Below are 18,558 nucleotides of genomic sequence, written 5' to 3' on the forward strand. Positions count from 1 at the left end.
ACCATAGTAATAGAGTTGGTTTTAAGGCCCGATCGGATGCAGACCCATAAGAGGGCCATAGCAGTTGCCTCACTGCTGCCAATTATACTGACATTAATATACAGGGATGCAACACGAGCTATGAGTAGTATTAGAGGGAAGGGTGTTTATTCTCAGCTACATAGCACACTACATGATTAGTCCTGATCCTGCCAAAGATCAAGTGCCTCAAGGTGGCAGTACATTAAGTTATTGATGTATCTTGCAACATACACTGCACGTGACTGAGCACTTTAAACCATATGCAAGCAACCATGTCTCAATCATTACATCTACTTTACCAATAAAGTCATTTTGGATCCATGCTTACAACTCAGTGGGTATTTAAAAAAACAATAAAAACACGAGAAAAAAAATACAAGTGAAGACCATCAGGCAGGCACTTCTATCAGAGACACTTACACTTTGTTCAGTAGGTGATGCATCAGCTTGGCACACGCATAAACTTTCAGAAACCAAATCTTTAACAAAGAACCTTGATTGTGATTTGTGGGCAAGCCCAATTATTTTCTACCAAAGTTGACAGATATTTGATGACAGCCCCACAGATGACTATTGCAGTGTGAGACCCAGCTCTTCCTTACTGCAGCCAGTCACTGAATGAAGCATAGTCGTGCACATTATCCAGTGTGCATACAGATCAGAGGTAATCATGTCCAACTCATTTCCATCAGCCCTAGACAGAGAACGGCACATGCTACTCTGCTCAGCCTCCGACTGCAGTAATGAAGAATGGGCCTCCAGTAGGGTTGATCGAATAGCTTTGGGCAAGTGCTTATCCGAATAGCTATAGCGCTTACCAAATATCTGCATCAGGAACCCAGATACCTGGAACATGATTTGCTGCTCGGCACCGCAGGTACATGTGTTGTGGCTGTTTGACTGTCACAATTCATGCATGGAGAGCCTGTCTGTGGTGACTGTCAGCTAGCCGCAGAACATGCAGCGCCAAACAGCTGATCGGGAGCGCTCCAGGTATCGGGCTCTCAATGCAGCTATTCAGTAAGCACTAGCTATGCGGATAAGCTCTTGTCTGTTTGCTGGAGGCTAGGGTTGATCGAACAGCTTCAGATATTTATGGCCCATCACATGATTTTAACTAAAAATTCAGTTTTCACAAGTTACAGGATTTTCTTGATATTTAAAAGCCAGAAGATAATACTCATAACTGCTCTATAGGAAAAAAGCATGTGGCTCGCTTAAGAGTTTGTATAGCTATAAAGTTTTCCCAAAAAGTCAATCACATCAGTCCATTGTTCACTGTGCACCCTTGGCCATAGCCAGTTGAGTGCACCCTCCTACTGATTTTCCCCATACTCTAACTTGACAGCTGTCTTCTCTGGAGATAAAGACTGCAAACCACTAGGAAGGTGCACTGAATTGTGTGACCATTAGTGATGAGCGAATATACCCATTACTCGAGATTTCCCGAGCACGATCGGGTGTATTTTTTAGTGCTCAACGCCTCAGCTGAATGATTTACAGCTATTAGCCAGGCTAAGGACATGTGGGGGTTGCCTGGTTGCTATGGAATCACCACATGTAATCAAGCAGGCTAACAGATGTAAATCATCCAGCTGCGGCGCTAAAAACAAACTCCAAGCACTAAAGGAAGCCTCGAGTAACGAGTATATTCGCTCATCACTAGTGACCATGCCATGAATGTGCAGAGCTCCTACACTTGGGTCATTTTAAACAGACTCTGCTTTTAAGATCTTAGTGACCGGGCAAATTGTTGAAGTCTGACCAGTATCACAATGTGGTAATAACTCTGGAACGCTTCAACATAGCCCATTGATTTTGCAATTGTTTTTCGTGAAACATTGTACTTTATTATAATGCTAATTTAATGTTGATATTTTCTGCATTTATAAATACTAGAAATTTTTCAATTAAAAAAGGGGAGTTTTTGAACTTTGAATGATCAAACAAACATTTCCCTCCTGTCTGCTTTACAACAGCACCATTTGCAAGATTTTTATTTTGCTTTCACTTTAGGTTTAAAAATGTACCAGCGATTTTACGTTTTTTCAAGGAAATTTACAAAAAACTTTAGAGACCTACAAAGTTTTGAAGTGACAGCATTTTAAACAGCACCCCTCCACATATTTCAAAATTGCTTTCAGGTAGTCCATTAACCCTTCAGGTGATTTTCAGGAATTAATGCAAAGTGGAATAACCGCAAAGAAGAAATGTACTTTTACAACCAAAATTTTGATACTTCCAATCAGGCCACAGTAACCAGCAGACTAAGCCCATTATTTGGCCATGAATTGCCATGGCAAACATCAGGACCACACAATCAATATCTCAAGGTACCGATGTGGTGTAAGAGGGAGCCCCGCGCTCTCAACCATCTAGATGCGGTCATTGACAGCAGCATGTAAGGGGTTAAACTACTATAGGTCGGTCCCAACACTAATCGTGGCTGCTGCAGCAAGTTGTCAGCTATTGTGTACAGCTGACAGCTACAGTATTGTCACTAGTCAGGGGATGCTAGTCTCTTGTAAAGCAGGTCAGTAAAAAGGAGTATTGGTGGTCACTAAGGTGTTAATGTGCATGTGTATTCAGCACTGATTTTACACAGTGGAGACACTAGCACAATAATGGTTTCTATGCAAACAAATATCCTTGGCTCATTAGCTGTGTGGTCTTGTACTTTTACAAATAGTGCTCAAAGGCCAGCAGCTCACTTCTAGAGAAGATTCACAAATAAAGCATTTGTCGCAGATCATGTGCAAGGTAACATTGACACCTCAGTATTTTACATTAGTATTTGCAAGCCAAAATAAAGAGTGCAAAAGAGGAAAAGTATAATAGAAACATCACTTCTGCATTTTTCACCCACTCCTTGTTTTGGCTTACAAATTTTGATAGTCTGAACATTGCCTTAGAGAAGAAAAAAAAAAAGAAAAAAAAGCTTTAAAAGCACTCCCACCTCATTCTCTTGGGTCTCTTTCACATTTCCGTCGGGCCGACGGACGTTGTGAAATTACTCCACGACGTGGGCAGCGGATGCAGTTTTTCAACGCATCCGCTGCCCATTCTGCATTCTGGGGAAAAGAGGGCGAAGTTTCGGCCACGCATGCGGTCGAAAATGGCAGACGTGGCGCACCACAAAACGTTGCATTGAACTTTTGTGACGGTCTGCCAAAACAGGACGGATCCGTCGCACGACGGATGCAACATGTGGCCATCCGTCGCTAATAAAAGTCTATGGGCAAAAAAAAAAACATCCTGCAAGCACATTTGCAGGATCCATTTTTTTTGCCCAAAACGACAGATTTCAACGGAGGCCCCACGATGGAAGTGTGAAAGAGGCCTTACCTTCCCCCAAATACATTATATGTATTTTAGTGTCATTATATTACTTGCCAATCTCAGCCTTTTCGGGACCATGTGACCATAAATCAGACTAGCCAGCTCACAGGAGTTGTGTGGACCAACAGTCGCTTTCTAAGTGAGAGTCTATGAAGTCTCAGACTTGCTTTGAAAAATCAGCACCGCTCCACACAAGTGTTGTGTGAAACAGCAAGACTGATCACGTGATCAAGAACAAAGAAACTTGCTGAAAGCTAATGTTTAATTTAATAAAAAAAAAAATTGACTGGAAACTATGCCATAAAATTACACAACTTTTTATTGATACAATATTAAAAGATTAAACGTAAAACCAGTTAGTATGGGGACAGCAATATGCAAAAAAAGCCAAAAAAAAAAAAAAAAGGTACACAAATTACACTTTAATTCAATAACAGCTCCGTTCTTAAAGGTGATGATTCCCCTGTAATTTGTGTACTTTTTTTGGCTGTTTATTGCATATTGATGTCCCCATACTAACTGGTTTTACGTTTAATCTTTTAATATTGTATCAATAAAAAGTTGTGTAATTTTATGGCATATAGCTACCAGTCTATATATTTTTTTTATTTATGTAATGTTCGGAAGGGCCATGGATCTAGGCATGATATATACTATGTTTTTAGTTTGTTAATTACATCAAAAATGTGAACAGCTTTAAACTTTAAAAAAAAAAAAAAACAACCCTATGTATGTCTTACCTGACCACCTGCAAAAATCACAGGTGAACTGGAGGGCTTGGGCCGATATGGGATGGTGACCCCCTTCGGTGGAGACTAGAAAGAGTAAACATTTAATTTGAATTAAAACCTTAGTTTAAATGTTAGAAGGGGAAAAAAAAAAAAAAAAAACAGATGCAAGAGCAGACATCGAAAAAGCACTGATCATGGTTAAGGAGTTGTGTTCAGGAAAACAAAAGACCCAATTGAGAATTTGTGAAATGTTCCAATAGAAAAACAATTCTTTAATGAAAAAAAAAAATTTTTTTTGTTGAAAAACCCTCCCAGTGCACATAATCAAATATAGAACATAGTGATAACCTGACAATTCCCTATACTTGCCTGCTATCCCTTCCTAACAGTGGAGGTTGGCACCCTAATAGATACGGTTATTGGGTGCCCCCACTCCGTGGCGGCTGTCCCAGACTAGCACTGATAAATCCTAATTGAGGATTTACAGCTGGTAATGCACCATTCAGGAGTCATCCACTAATAGACAGCTCACACACTGGCTAACTATTGAAGACGAGATGGCAGTAAAGGGGGTTGAAAACTTTCCATCACTTATGTTCTTGCAAACTCTGCAAGTCACCTTTTCCCTGTTGCATCCTCTACATGTGCAGTAACAGGAAGCAGAATCTCCATTATCTGCTTATGCACAAAGTACACCATTATTTCTCTGCCAGGTTGGACTTTGTATTGACCCCAGTGGCAGGTTAGATTAGTTTAAGTTTAAGCCAATAGCTTCATTGTGCCCCTAGTGGTGTTTCAGAAATCATTTGTTGCCTGACAGCAACAGATCACAGCTTCTTAAGGGGAGGTGACTGATCAATTTATAGAAAGAACCCACTAACAAAGCAGTAACCCTTTTAAAGTTATTGAACACCGACACAAGGCATCCAGCTGGTGCTAGTTAATCGTAAAAGCATCAAAACTTCACTCACCTCTAACATTACCACACAGATCTGCTTGACACACTCAATGATGGACTGAGGGATACCAGCAATAGTGATCGCCCGCTCTGTGGAATTAGGTAGCATATCTCCTGCAACTTGTACCTGAGCTCCGGTACTCTAGCAAAAAAATAAATATGTAAGTGTGAGATATACCTTAGGCCAGGTTCACATTATGTTTTTGGCGTCCGTTAGACGGACTACGTTACACCGCAGCATAACGCGGTGTAACGTAGTCCGTTAACGCCGCTGTTTAGTTCAATGTCGGACGCATAGCTAGCGCACACCCATTGTGGGCGTGCGCTAGCGAAGTGCCGTCATTGAGTGACGGACCCTGGGATGCAGGCTGCAGCGTTTCCGGGTCAGTCACTGCTAGCGCAGAAAGCTAGCAGATGCTCTATCTGCGCTAGCGCGACGACATATCGGCACTTGCGTTAACAGCAGCCTGTTAACATGTGCTGAACGGGCTGCTGTTAACGCAATGTGAACCTGGCCTTAATGTAAAGAGGATGGTTGGCTGAATTTAGTGTCTAATGGAGGGAGATAGCAGGTTTTGTTTTATTTGGCTGCTAGAAGGAATTACATTACAGTGGGGACTCCCTAGTTATCAGTCCTCTACGGAGAGAGCCCACTACTCTGTGGAACAGGATGTGATATATATGCAGTCACAACAGCCTGTAGGTCATCACTACAGGCTGGGAATGTGCTCGCAAGTACCAACAGGCTATAAATTAAGAAGCACAATATTCTATGCCATTTTGAACATAACCTGTAGCTGTAGGTTACCGTTCCATAGGACAGATTAGGAAGCAGATAGACCCACATTAAAATCCAGGAACATGAGAAGGCAACAATAGACATGTGCAATTTTCTCATCCAATGAATCAATACAGAACTCACCTCTCTGATTTCCTTTATTTTACAACCTCCTTTTCCAATTAGAGATCCACACTGACTTGCAGGAACTACCAGACGCAGAGTCACTGGTGGTTTGCTGGATGCTGTACTGTTTGTCATGGAGCTGCTGATATCCTAGGCAAAAATTGTTAATGCAAATTAGTCTTCTATACACAGAATTCCAGGAACATAAACATCCTCGATGACAAAATGTACAGATTAACCCAATCTTACCTCTTCCAGTTTATCAATAATCATTGAGAAAGCTTTAAAGATGGCATTTGTTGGGCCAGCTAGGGTGATAATGCGTTCAGGGCAGTTGCCTTCTGAGATGTTTATCCGTGCCCCACTCTAAAGAAAAAAACAATAAAAACCATGCATTTATATTCACTACAACTTAAAAAAAAAAAAAAAAAAAAAAAAAAAAAAGTTATACAAGTTTTTGATGATATTCAAAAGTAAAACCTGACAAACCAGGGTTGAAAAGTTCATGGCATTACATAAAACATGGACAATAAAGCATGCTACTACAATATAAATTTGTTTTTGTACATTTCAAAAAAAATATAAAATGTATAGACAAAAGCAAAACTATCATAAATGAATTTTTTTAAATTATAAACTAGAAAATTTGTCTTAATTTTGCTCTGGATTTTACAGGCAGAAAAGCAACAAAGTTTTCCCATTAAACGGAGTAAAAAAGTTTAAGGATAGGCAGCTCACAAAATACTAAATGTTTCATCTAGAAATTAAGCCCCAGAGTATATTGTAGGACAAAGAGGGTCCAGTGTTTCAAGTGTCTGATCCTCAGCCAGAATTCCCTTAGGGTACCGTCTCACAGTGGCACTTTGGTCGCTACGACGGCACGATCCGTGACGCTCCATTATCGCTTCAGAGTCGTAGACTGCGGTCACACTTCACAATGCACGATGCTGGAGCGATAATTTCATGACGTGTTTGCGATGTAGAAGCTGTTGGTTACTATGCGCACATCGTATACAATATCGTGCACACCTTTGTTACACGATGCGATCATGTCGCCACAGCGGGACACTTGACAACGAAAGAAAGTTTCAAACGATCTGCTACGACGTACGAGGGGTCCCTGATCGCAGTAGCGTGTCAGACACAGCGAGATCGTAAGTATATCGCTGGAACGTCACGGATCGTGCCGTCGTAGCGACCAAAGTGCCACTGAGACGGTACCCTTACACAACCACTGAATATTTGTTTGGTGGACATCACATCGGAAGCATTTATCAGCTGTGTAGATAACCATTGTATAACCAATGGAAAAAATAAAAAGGTCTGTGGAAAATACTTAGGGCCATTTTAACATTGACAGATGAAAACAATTTATTTTTTTTTTAAAAACACTTTTAGAGTACCGTATATACTCGAGTATAAGCCGAGATTTTCAGCCCAAATTTTTGGGCTGAAAGTGCCCCTCTCGGCTTATACTCGAGTCACGGTCGGCGGGTGAGGGGGAGAGAGGGCTGAGGCATACTCGCCTAGTCCCGGCGCTGTCCCTGCAGTCCCACGGTCTTCGGGTGCCGCAGCTCTTCCCCTGTTCAGCGGTCACGTGGGACCGCTCATTAGAGAAATGAATATGGACTCCACTCCCATAGGGGTGGAGCCACATATTCATTTCTCTAATCAGCGGTAACGGTGACCGCTGATAGAGGAAGAGGCTGCGGCACCCGGAGACCAGCTGTCCGGGGGAAGGAGCGGGATGCCGGGAGCAGGTAAGTATCGCATATTCACCTATCCCCGTTCCACACGACGGGCGCCACTCCATCTTCCAGTCCTCTGGCTCTGACTGTTCAGGTCAGAGGGCGCGATGACGCATATAGTGTGCGCGGCGCCCTCTGCCTGAACAGTCAGAGCGGAGAGACGTAGGGACGAGACGCCGGGAGCTGCAAGCACGAGAGGAGAGTATGGCATTTTTTTTTTTTTTTTATTGCAGCATTATATATACACCGGTAGCACAGCTTTATAAGGAGCATCTATGGGGCACAAATGAACGGTGCAGAGCACTATATGGCACAGCTTTATATGGCACATCTATGGGGCAATAATGAACAATATGGAGCATTATATGTGGCACAGCTTTATACAGAGCATCTATGGGGCAATAATGAATGGTATGCAGCATCTATTTTTATTTTTGAAATTCACCGGTAGCTGCTGCATTTCCTACCCTAGGCTTATACTCGAGTCAATAAGTTTTCCCAGTTTTTTGTGGCAAAAGTAGGGGGGGGGTCGGCTTATACTCAAGTATATACGGTAAGTTATCGTGGTCGTTAAGTAGGAGATTTCAATGTCAGGTATTGGAAGTTTAACAAGGATGGCCTGTCGTGGTCGTGTTATATTCAGATATACAGAGAACTCTGTAAAGAGCAGATATACAGCCTATTGAGATGGCCCTGCAGAAAGTTTGGGATTCAGAAACAGATGGTGCAGAGGCATCTACCACAACTTGTCACCTGCAAGCAAGTTGGATATGCATCTCTGGACGTCTTTCCCCAAGAGTGAAGTGCTCAAGGTTTGGTCACCAAAGTTACTGATTAACCAAAAAAGTCTTGTTCATACCAACTGTCAGAAGTTAGTATGGGAAAAACCTGTATTTGAAGTCAGGGTTTCCACCAAAAGGTCTTCTATAAAGAAAAATAAATAAAACCAGGCCCTTTTAAGTAGCCTACTTTCGCACCAGACCCACCATTGCGTAATCAGTAGGGGATGTGGAAGGTTTCACTGTCGAGTAAAGATTGGGTATGAATAATCAGTGAAAAGGTCTGGTCCAAGTAGGGATTAGTATAGTATGAAGTAGTGTGCATCCTTCACTAGTTATAGGATGCAAAGATGCTAAAATATATATAAAATTTAGGCTACCATGTAGTCACGGTTGTTGCAGAATTTTAAAAGATTTTATTTTTGTTACCCCGCCTGAATGATTAATTTTCATTACCAAATTGATTGGTCATCTCTGTGGTAGAGATTTAGCTACACTTTAAGGGGTAATCAACTTCTTGGACAACATTTAAATGCCCTGGTGCCCCGAGCATGCGTGAAGCTTACACTCACACGCCAGTTCTAGTGATGCCAGCTCAGCATGAGCACTGCAGTCAATCAGCAGTTGCTCATCAGTATTTCCTTAGAGTGGACATCTGCCATGATGAAGTTATTATACTAGCAGTCAGTGGGCATGTGAAAGCTGTAGGCAAGGGCCAAATTGCCATGAGACCTGGCACTAACCAATGGAGCAGTGCCAGTGCAAGTAGAGAACAATCTTTAGCACTGTGGCTCGGTGCTTATCACTTTCTTTGCAGCGCTGGGTTAAAATCCCACCACGGACAACATCTGTAAAAAGTTTGTATTTGTGTGGGTTTCCTCTGGGTTCTCTGGCTTCCAACTGCACACCAAAGGCATACCGATAGGAAATTTAGATTGTGAGCCCCAATGGGGACGGTGAATGTCTGAAAAGCTGTGGAATACGATTGCTCTATATAAATAAGCACAATACAATTTGGGTTATCCAAGCAGAGGGCCACTCCATTAAGGCCAACACTAACCAAACATTTGATAAACATTTGGCATGATTAGCTAAAGAAACTAGATGGACTTTTCTAGTTCAGAGGTGTCTTGAGTAAGGCTGCCGTCACAAGTTCAGTATTTGGTCAGTATTTTACCTCAGTATTTGTAAGCCAAAACCAGGAGTGGGTGATAAATGCAGAAGTGGTGCATATGTTTCTATTATACTTTTCCTCTATTTGTTCAACTCCTGGTTTTGGCTTACAAATACTGATGTAAAATAATGATCAAATACTGCTAGTGTGACGGCAGCCTAAGGCTGTAAGCACACGTTCGGGATTTTTCGTGTTTTTCTTCACATTGTTAGCTATAAAAACGCTTAAACGCATACATATGCATCCCATCATTTATAATGCATTCTGCAATTTTTCTGCATATGTGCTTGGCGGTAAAAAAAAGCAGCATGTTCATTAATTTTGTGGATTTCCCACTATTGGGAAACTCCGGGGGGGGAAAAAAAAAAATGCAAAAAAGACGTGAGAAACGCAAAAGAATGCATGTGGATTTCTTGCAGAAAAGGTCGGGTTTTGTTCAGGAAATTTCTACAACGAATCTTGACGTGTGCACATATGGGAAGTAGTTTTACTCCAATTGGGCAGTGCATTCTTAAAAGCCTAATCTCTCCCTGCTTCAACATTTGTTTAAAAAAAAAATAAAAAAAAAATGCAAGAATGGAGGATCCCAGACACTGGTTTCAAATTTGTGTCTTATATGCTTAGACTACAAAGCAGCAGCTTTTTGTTACTGGCCCAGTGTACAACTCACAGCGATACAATAATTTGGATTAGCCTGTCCAAAAGCATAACAAGGGTGAAACTTGGGGCCAGGCAGGGTGGTCATGTAGGCAGAGGCCCAGGAGGCTTACCATCAGAGCAAAATGCTATTTGAATGTTGCCAGCATGGTGCCAGTCTAACTGGCAAGGAAATTTTACGTCATTATGATTACATTACACATCCATGTAGGGGTATATTGGAAAAGTAAAATGCACTACCAAATATCAATCTGCTTCTCAATGCAGTTGAACTCCAGATTCTTTACTGCAGGTTGGGAACTAGTTTAGAGGAGCAAGAAGTAGCCATTCAATTGGTCTTAGCCACATCATGCCAAGCTAAAAAAAAAAGAAAAAAAAAAAAAAAATAGCATAAACTGCACTCAAGTTCATCTACCAAAACCTTCATGGGTGGGCATGCCAACTCACTATAGTTCTGCACAAACTTGTAACTATATTATAAGATGCAAGGTGTTGATTGTTAGTGTGGCAACCAGGTCCTTATCATACACCTTCCTCCCTCTGACCACCATTACCACCTCAATTTGCATGCAAGTCACCAGGACTATAATTCTGAACACTTTCTTAGTGTAATAATCAATTACTGTGTGTAGGGCTGCTGTAATACAGTCTTTCCATTAACACTCTGCCCCTAGATACAACCATGCCCCTAGATACAACCAAGCCCTTTTTAATTTGGCCGCACTTCAAGGTTAACACATGAACAAGACGACATTGGGAACAACATGTGACTAGAAAAGATAATTTGCCAGTGAAGCATAGCACAAGTATTCAACAATTTGAGACAAAAAAACCCACACCATTTGACAATAGTTGACATTTTTAGATCATTGGCAAATACTAAATGTTGTCTCACAAATCTGCCATGATGAATATTCATGCTCAGAATTCTTTAACCCCTTTCTGACATGGGACGTACTATCCCGTCGAGGTGGGGTGGGCCCCCATGACCATGGACTGGATAGTACATCCAGCGGCGCTCACGGGGGGAGCGCCGCCGATCGCGGCCGGGTGTCAGCTGTTTATCGCAGCTGACATCCGGCACTGTGCCAGGAGCGGTCATGGACCGCCCCCAGCACATTAACCCCTGGCACACCGCGATCAAAGATGATCGCGATGTGTCGGCAGTATAGGGAAGCTTCCCGCAGGGAGGGGGCTCCCTGCGGGCTTCCCTGAGCCCCCCGCAGCAACGCGATGTGATCGCGTTGCTGCGAGGGTCTCACCTCCCTCCCTGCTTCCTCCAGCCCCGGATCCAAGATGGCCGCGGATCCGGGTCCTGCTCAGAGCAGGCACTGTGAAGGCTGCAGCGCTGCATGTCAGATCAGTGATCTGACAGAGTGCTGTGCAAACTGTCAGATCACTGATCTGTGATGTCCCCCCCTGGGACAAAGTAAAAAAAGTAAAAAAAAAAAAAATTTCAAAATGTGTAAAAAAATATAAAAAAAAATATTCCTAAATAATGAAAAAAAAAAAAAAAGAATATTATTCCCTTAAATACATTTCTTTATATAAATAAAAAAACAAAATAAAAGTACACATATTTAGTATCGCCGCGTCCGTAACGGCCCGACCTATAAAACTGGCCCACTAGTTAACCCCTTCAGTAAACACCGTAAGAAAAAAAAAAAAACGAGGCAAAAAACAACGCTTTATTATCATACCGCCGAACAAAAAGTGGAATAACACGCGATCAAAAAGACAGATATAAATAACCATGATACCGCTGAAAGCGTCATCTTGTCCCGCAAAAAAACGAGCCGCCATACAGCATCAGGAAAAAAATAAATAAATAAATAAATAAATAAATAAAAGTATAGTCCTGAGAATAAAGCGATGCAAAAATAATTATTTTTTCTATAAAATAGTTTTTATTGTATAAAAGCGCCAAAACATAAAAAATGATATAAATGAGGTGTCGCTGTAATCGTACTGACCCGAAGAATAAAACGGATTTATCAATTTTACCAAATGCGGAACGGTATAAACGCCTCCCCCAAAAAAAATTCATGAATAGCTGGTTTTTGGTCATTCTGCCTCGCAAAAATCGGAATAAAAAGCGATCAAAAAAATGTAACGTGCCCGAAAATGTTACCAATAAAAACGTCAACTCGTCCCGCAAAAAACAAGACCTCACATGACAACCAAAATATGGAAAAATTATAGCTCAAAATGTGGTAACGCAAAAAATATTTTTTGCAATAAAAAGCGTCTTTCAGTGTGTGACGGCTGCCAATCATAAAAATCCGCTAAATAACCCGCTATAAAAGTATATCAAACCCCCCTTCATCACCCCCTTAGTTAAGGAAAAATTAAAAAAATGTATTTCCATTTTTCCATTAGGGCCAGGGTTAGGGTTAGGGCTACAGTTTGGGTTGGGGCTAAAGTTAGGGTTGGGGCTAGGGTTAAGGCTACAGTTAGGGTTGGGGCTAAAGTTAGGGTTAGGGGTTTAGATTACATTTACAGTTGGGAATAGGGTTGGGATTAGGGTTAGGTGTGTGTCAGGGTTAGAGGTGTGGTTAGGGTTACTGTTGAGATTAGGGTTAGGGGTGTGTTTGGATTAGGGTTTCAGTTATAATTGGGGGGTTTCCACTGTTTAGGCACATCCGGGGCTCTCCAAACGCGACATGGCGTCCGATCTCAATTCCAGCCAATTCTGCGTTGAAAAAGTAAAACAGTGCTTCTTCCCTTCCGAGCTCTCCCGTGTGCCCAAACAGGGGTTTACCCCAACATATGGGGTATCAGTGTACTCAGGACAAATTGGACAACAACTTTTGGGGTCCTATTTCTCCTGTTACCCTTGGGAAAATACAAAACTGGGGGCTAAAAAATAATTTGTGTGTGAAAAAAAAAGATTTTTTTATTTTCACGGCTCTGCGTTATAAACTGTAGTGAAACACTTGGGGGTTCAAAGTTCTCACAACACATCTAGATAAGTTCCATGGGGGTCTAGTTTCCAATATGGGGTCACTTGTGGGGGATTTCTACTGTTTAGGTACATTAGGGGCTCTGCAAATGCAATGTGACACCTGCAGACCATTCCATCTAAGTCTGCATTCAAATGGCACTCCTTCCCTTCCGAACCCTCCCATGCGCCCAAACAGTGGTTCCCCCCACATATGGTGTATCATCGCACTCAGGACAGATTGGGCAACAAATTTTGGGGTCCACTTTCTCCTGTTACCCTCGGGAAAATACAAAACTGGGGGCTAAAAAAATAATTTTTGTGGGAAAAATTTTTTGTTTTATTTTTACGGCTCTGCATTATAACCTTCTGTGAAGCACTTGGTGGGTCAAAGTGCTCACCACACCTCTAGATAGGTTCCTTAGGGGGTCTACTTTCCAAAATGGTGTCACTTGTGGGGGGTTTCAATGTTTAGGCACATCAGGGGCTCTCCAAACGAAACATGGCGTCCCATCTCAATTCCAGTCAATTTTGCATTGAAAAGTCAAATGGCGCTCCTTCGCTTCCGAGCTCTCCCATCTGACCAAACAGTGGTTTACCCCCACATATGGGGTATCAGCGTACTCAGGACAAATTGTACAACAACTTTTGGGGTCCAATTTCTTCTTTTACCCTTGGGAAAATAAAAAATTGGGGGCCGAAAGTTAATTTTGTGAAAAAATGATTTATTTTTACGGTTCTACATTATAAACTTCTGTGAAGCACTTGGTGGGTCAAAGTGCTCACCACACATGTAGATAAATTCCTTAAGGGGTCTACTTTCCAAAATGGTGTCACTTGTGGGGGGTTTCAATGTTTAAGCACATCAGGGGCTCTCCAAACGAAACATGGCGTCCCATCTCAATTCCAGTCAATTTTGCATTGAAAAGTCAAATGGCGCTCCTTCGCTTCCGAGCTCTGCCATGCGCCCAAACAGTGGTTTACCCCCACATGTGGGGTATTGTCGTGCTCAGGACAAATTGTACAACAATGTTTGGGGTCTATTTTCTCCTGTTACCCTTGGTAAAATTAAACAAATTGGAGCTGAATTAAATTTTTTGTGAAAAAAAAGTTAAATGTTCATTTTTATTTAAACATTCAAAAAATTCCTGTGAAGCACCAGAAGGGTTAATAAACTTCTTGAATATGGTTTTGAGCACCTTGAGGGGTGTAGTTTTTAGAATGGTGTCACACTTGGGTATTTTCTATCATATAGACCCCTCAAAATGACTTCAAATGAGATGTGGTCCCTAAAAAAAAAAAAAAAAAAAAATGGTGTTGTAGAAATGAGAAATTGCTGGTCAACTTTTAACCCTTATAACTCCCTAACCAAAAAAAAATTTTGGTTCCAAAATTGTGCTGATGTAAAGTACACATGTGGGAAATGTTACTTATTAAGTATTTTGTGTGACATATCTCTGATTTAATTGCATAAAAATAGGGATTTTTGTGTGTACTCACCGTAAAATCCTTTTCTCCGAGCCGCTCATTGGGGGACACAGGACCATGGGTTATGCTGCTGTCACTAGGAGGCTGACACTAAGCTGAGACAAAAAAGGGTTAGCTCCTCCCCTGCAGTATACACCCTCATGCTGGCATCCAGAGACCCAGTTAAGTGCAAAAGCAGTAGGATAATGAGAACAATATATCAAAAAACATTGGAACATAACATGTCAAACAACAGTCAAAGACTAAAAAAAGATAACTAGCCGTAAGGCTACCAGGGTGGGTGCTGTGTCCCCCAATGAGCGGCTCGGAGAAAAGGATTTTACGGTGAGTACACACAAAAATCCCTATTTCTCCTTCGCCTCATTGGGGGACACAGGACCATGGGACGTCCCAAAGCAGTCCCTGGGAGGGAAACAATACAACCAAGTAACTCCGTGTACCATCTGACTACAAATGCGCAACGGCCGCCTGCAGGATACACCTGCCAAGGGCCGCGTCCACAGAGGATTGGATGTGAACATTGTAATGCTTTGTGAAGGTATGCAGGCTGGACCACGTTGCGGCCTTGCAAACCTGCTCCGCTGATGCCTGGTGCCGGATGGCCCAGGAAGCACCCATCGACCGAGTGGAGTGAGCTCTAATCCCCGCCGGGATAGGACTGCCCCTGACCCGATAGGATTCCTGGATAGCAGATCGGATCCATCTGGCTATCGTGGATTTAGACGCAGCCAAACCCTTTCTGTGACCCTCCGGGAGCACGAAAAGGGCGTCCGATTTTCTGAAGTGCGCCGTTCTGGAAATGTACCTCCTGAGGGCCCGTACCACGTCCAGAGTATGGAGAGCCTTCTCGACCCTATGTTTGGGCTGCGGACAAAAGGAGGGAAGAATGATGTCCTCGTTAAGGTGGAAAGATGATACCACCTTTGGAAGAAACGCCGGAGAAGGACGTAGGACTACCTTGTCCTGATGAAAGGCAAGGAAAGGTGCCCGGCAGGATAGAGCGGCGAGCTCTGAAACCCTTCTGATGGACGTCACCGCTACCAGGAAGGCGACCTTCCAAGAGAGGACAGAGAGCGGAACGTCTTGAAGGGGTTCGAACGGCGGTTCCTGGAGAACCCCCAGGACCAAGTTGAGATCCCAGGTCTCCAATGGCATCCTGTAGGGAGGAACAACATGGGAGACTCCCTGAATGAAAGTCTTGACCTGAAGGTTGATGGCGATCCTACGCTGGAACAGCACGGATAAGGCCGAGTTCTGACCTTTAAGAGAGCTCAGGGCCAAACCGGAATCCAGACCAGACTGAAGGAAATTCAGGATACAAGGGATAGAGAACCTGAGCGGAGGGTGCCCTCGGAGCCTGCACCATGAGAAGAAGGTCTATCTGGTAGATAGAGGCGGAAGACGCCTTGCGAGCACTTCGCATGGTGGGAATGACCTGCTGAGAGAAACCAGCACGAGTTAGAATCCAGGTTTCAACAGCCACGCCGTTAAACGTAGGGCCCCTGAGCTCTGGTGGTAGATCGGTCCTTGGCGAAGTAGGTCTGGGCGGTCTGGCAAGGGAACGTCGGCTACGAGCTGGACGAGTTCCGCGTACCACGCGCGACGAGGCCAGTCTGGAGCGACCAGAATGACCGGAACTCCCTCCGTCTTGATCTTTCGGATGACCTTCGGCAGTAAGGGAAGGGGAGGGAACACGTATGGGAGCTGAAATTGATGCCACGGAAAAATCAGCGTGTCCACTCCTATGGCCTGGGGATCCCGAGATCGAGCAATGAAGTTGTGGACTTTGGTGTTCAATCTGGACGCCATCAGATCCACGTCCGGGGTCCCCCAGCGAAGACAGATCTGGTGAAAAACCTCTGGGTGGAGTTCCCACTCCCCCGAGGCAAGGCCCTGGCGGCTCAGGAAGTCCGCCGCCCAGTTCTCGACTCCCGGAATGTGCACCGCCGAGATGGAGTGGTTGGTTTCGGCCCAACGAAGGATGAGGGAGACTTCCCGCATCGCCGCCCTGCTGCGGGTACCCCCCTGGTGGTTGATGTAAGCCACCGCCGTGACGTTGTCCGATTGGACTCGTATTGGGTGACCCGCGAGCAGAGCGTGGAAGTGACTCTAGAAATTCGTGCTATCAGACTTGCTCTGAATGTTGATGGGGAGACTGGACTCCTGAACAGTCCAACGGCCCTGGGCAGAGTGGTGAAGAAACACCGCCCCCCAGCCAAGAAGACTGGCGTCGATGGTCACCACTAACCAGCGGATCGGAAGGAAGGACTTCCCCTGGCGAAGAGATGGTCCCAGGGTCCACCAAACGAGAGACTGTCTGACCCTTGGGGACAGGGGACAAGGGTGGTCGAGAGAAAAGGGACTCCTGTCCCAGTTGTCCAGCAGAGCCTGTTGCAGGGGGCGGAGGTGGAGTTGAGCGAAGGGAACCGCTTTGATTGCCGCAACCATCTTTCCCAGGATCTTCATGGCGAACCGAATAGTTTGCGGGCAAGAATGGCAGAGCGTACGGGCCCCCTGTTGGAGCGCTTGGACCGAGGAAGCAAGACCAGCCCCCTTGAAGTGTCCAGGATCATTCCCAGAAAGGAGATCCGACGGGCAGGAACGGGAGAGGACTTGTCCAAGTTGATCAGCCAGCCCAGGCGCGAAAGAGAATCCAGGGTAATGTGGACGCTTGACTCGCAGGCTTGGAAAGACGGGCCCTTTATGAGGTCGTCTAAGTACGGTAACACGACGACCCCTCGAGATTGAAGAATGGCCATGACAGCCGCCATGACCTTGGTGAATACCCTGGGCGCCGTGGCGAGGCCGAAGGGTAGGGCCGTGAACTGGAAGTGATCCTCCAGAATGGCAAAGCGGAGGAACCTCTGATGAGGCGGGAAAATTGGGATGTGAAGATTAGACATCAAGGATGCCTATCGAGGCCAAGAATTCCCCTCTTTCCATGGAAGAGATGACCGATCTGAGCGATTCCATCCTGAAGTGCCGGACTCTTACGCACTTGTTCAGGAGCTTCAGATCCAAAATGGGACGCACCTTCCCGTCCTTCTTTGGCACGACGAAGAGGTTTGAGAAGAAGCCTTTGAACCTCTCGTGTTCCGGGACCGGAACAATGACCCTGCTCTGGCGGAGGGAGTGGATGGCGCAAAGAAGGGCGCGAGACTGAGCTTCCGAACTGGGGAGACGAGAGGGGAAAAACCGGGTTGGAGGAGGAGAGGAGAACTCTATCTTGTAGCCAGACGATACCAGATCTCTGACCCATTCGTCGGAAACGACGGAGAGCCAGGCTTGCTGAAAAAGGAGTAGACAACCGCCTACTCTGCTGGTATCGACTGGCGCCGTTCCCGAGTCATTGAGACGGGAATCTGGGGGGGGGGGGGGGGGGGGGGTCTCGAACCTCTGGTCCTGGGCTGCCTCGGTTTTCCGCGCCAGGAAGGATTAGGCCTAAAGGATGGACGAGCGTCTCTGTCTGCGCGGGTGGAACGGTCCGATCTGGGAAGACCGGTGGGATTGGACCAGGCTGAGCTGGTACGAAAAGGCCGAAAACGAAAATAAGGCTGGCGCTGGAAGGCCGCCTTGGGCCTCTGTTGGGGAAGAAACTTGCTCTTTCCCCCTGTGGCGTCTGAAATAAGCTGGTCAAGCTTTTCGCCGAAAAGACACCCGCTTTGAAAAGGGAGAGAAATCAGGGATTTTTTAGATGAGGAATCTGCGCGCCAATCTCTGAGCCAAAGGGCCCTTCTAATAGCAATGGCGTTGGAAGCCGCCGATGCTGCGCAGTTCGCCGCGTCGAGAGATGCGAACATCACATAATCACTGGCCAT

General features: G+C 44.5%; 1 protein-coding gene across 8 annotated transcripts in view; it reads right to left on the bottom strand.

Moving 5' to 3' along the window:
- Positions 1–18,558, bottom strand: part of PCBP2 (poly(rC) binding protein 2) — a 48,415-nt gene that overhangs the window by 15,448 nt on the left and 14,409 nt on the right. For all 8 annotated transcript variants that reach the window (XM_069758753.1, XM_069758755.1, XM_069758756.1 and 5 more), the window contains exons 4-7: positions 6,203–6,319; positions 5,972–6,103; positions 5,063–5,191; positions 4,101–4,175 (exon numbers count right to left, since the gene is read on the bottom strand). In XM_069758753.1, the coding sequence (XP_069614854.1) occupies positions 4,101–4,175; positions 5,063–5,191; positions 5,972–6,103; positions 6,203–6,319 (453 nt within the window). The remainder of the gene's footprint in view (positions 1–4,100; positions 4,176–5,062; positions 5,192–5,971; positions 6,104–6,202; positions 6,320–18,558) is intronic.

This window comes from Ranitomeya imitator, chromosome 3 (assembly GCF_032444005.1).
Source record: "Ranitomeya imitator isolate aRanImi1 chromosome 3, aRanImi1.pri, whole genome shotgun sequence".
Taxonomy (NCBI): domain Eukaryota; kingdom Metazoa; phylum Chordata; class Amphibia; order Anura; family Dendrobatidae; genus Ranitomeya; species Ranitomeya imitator.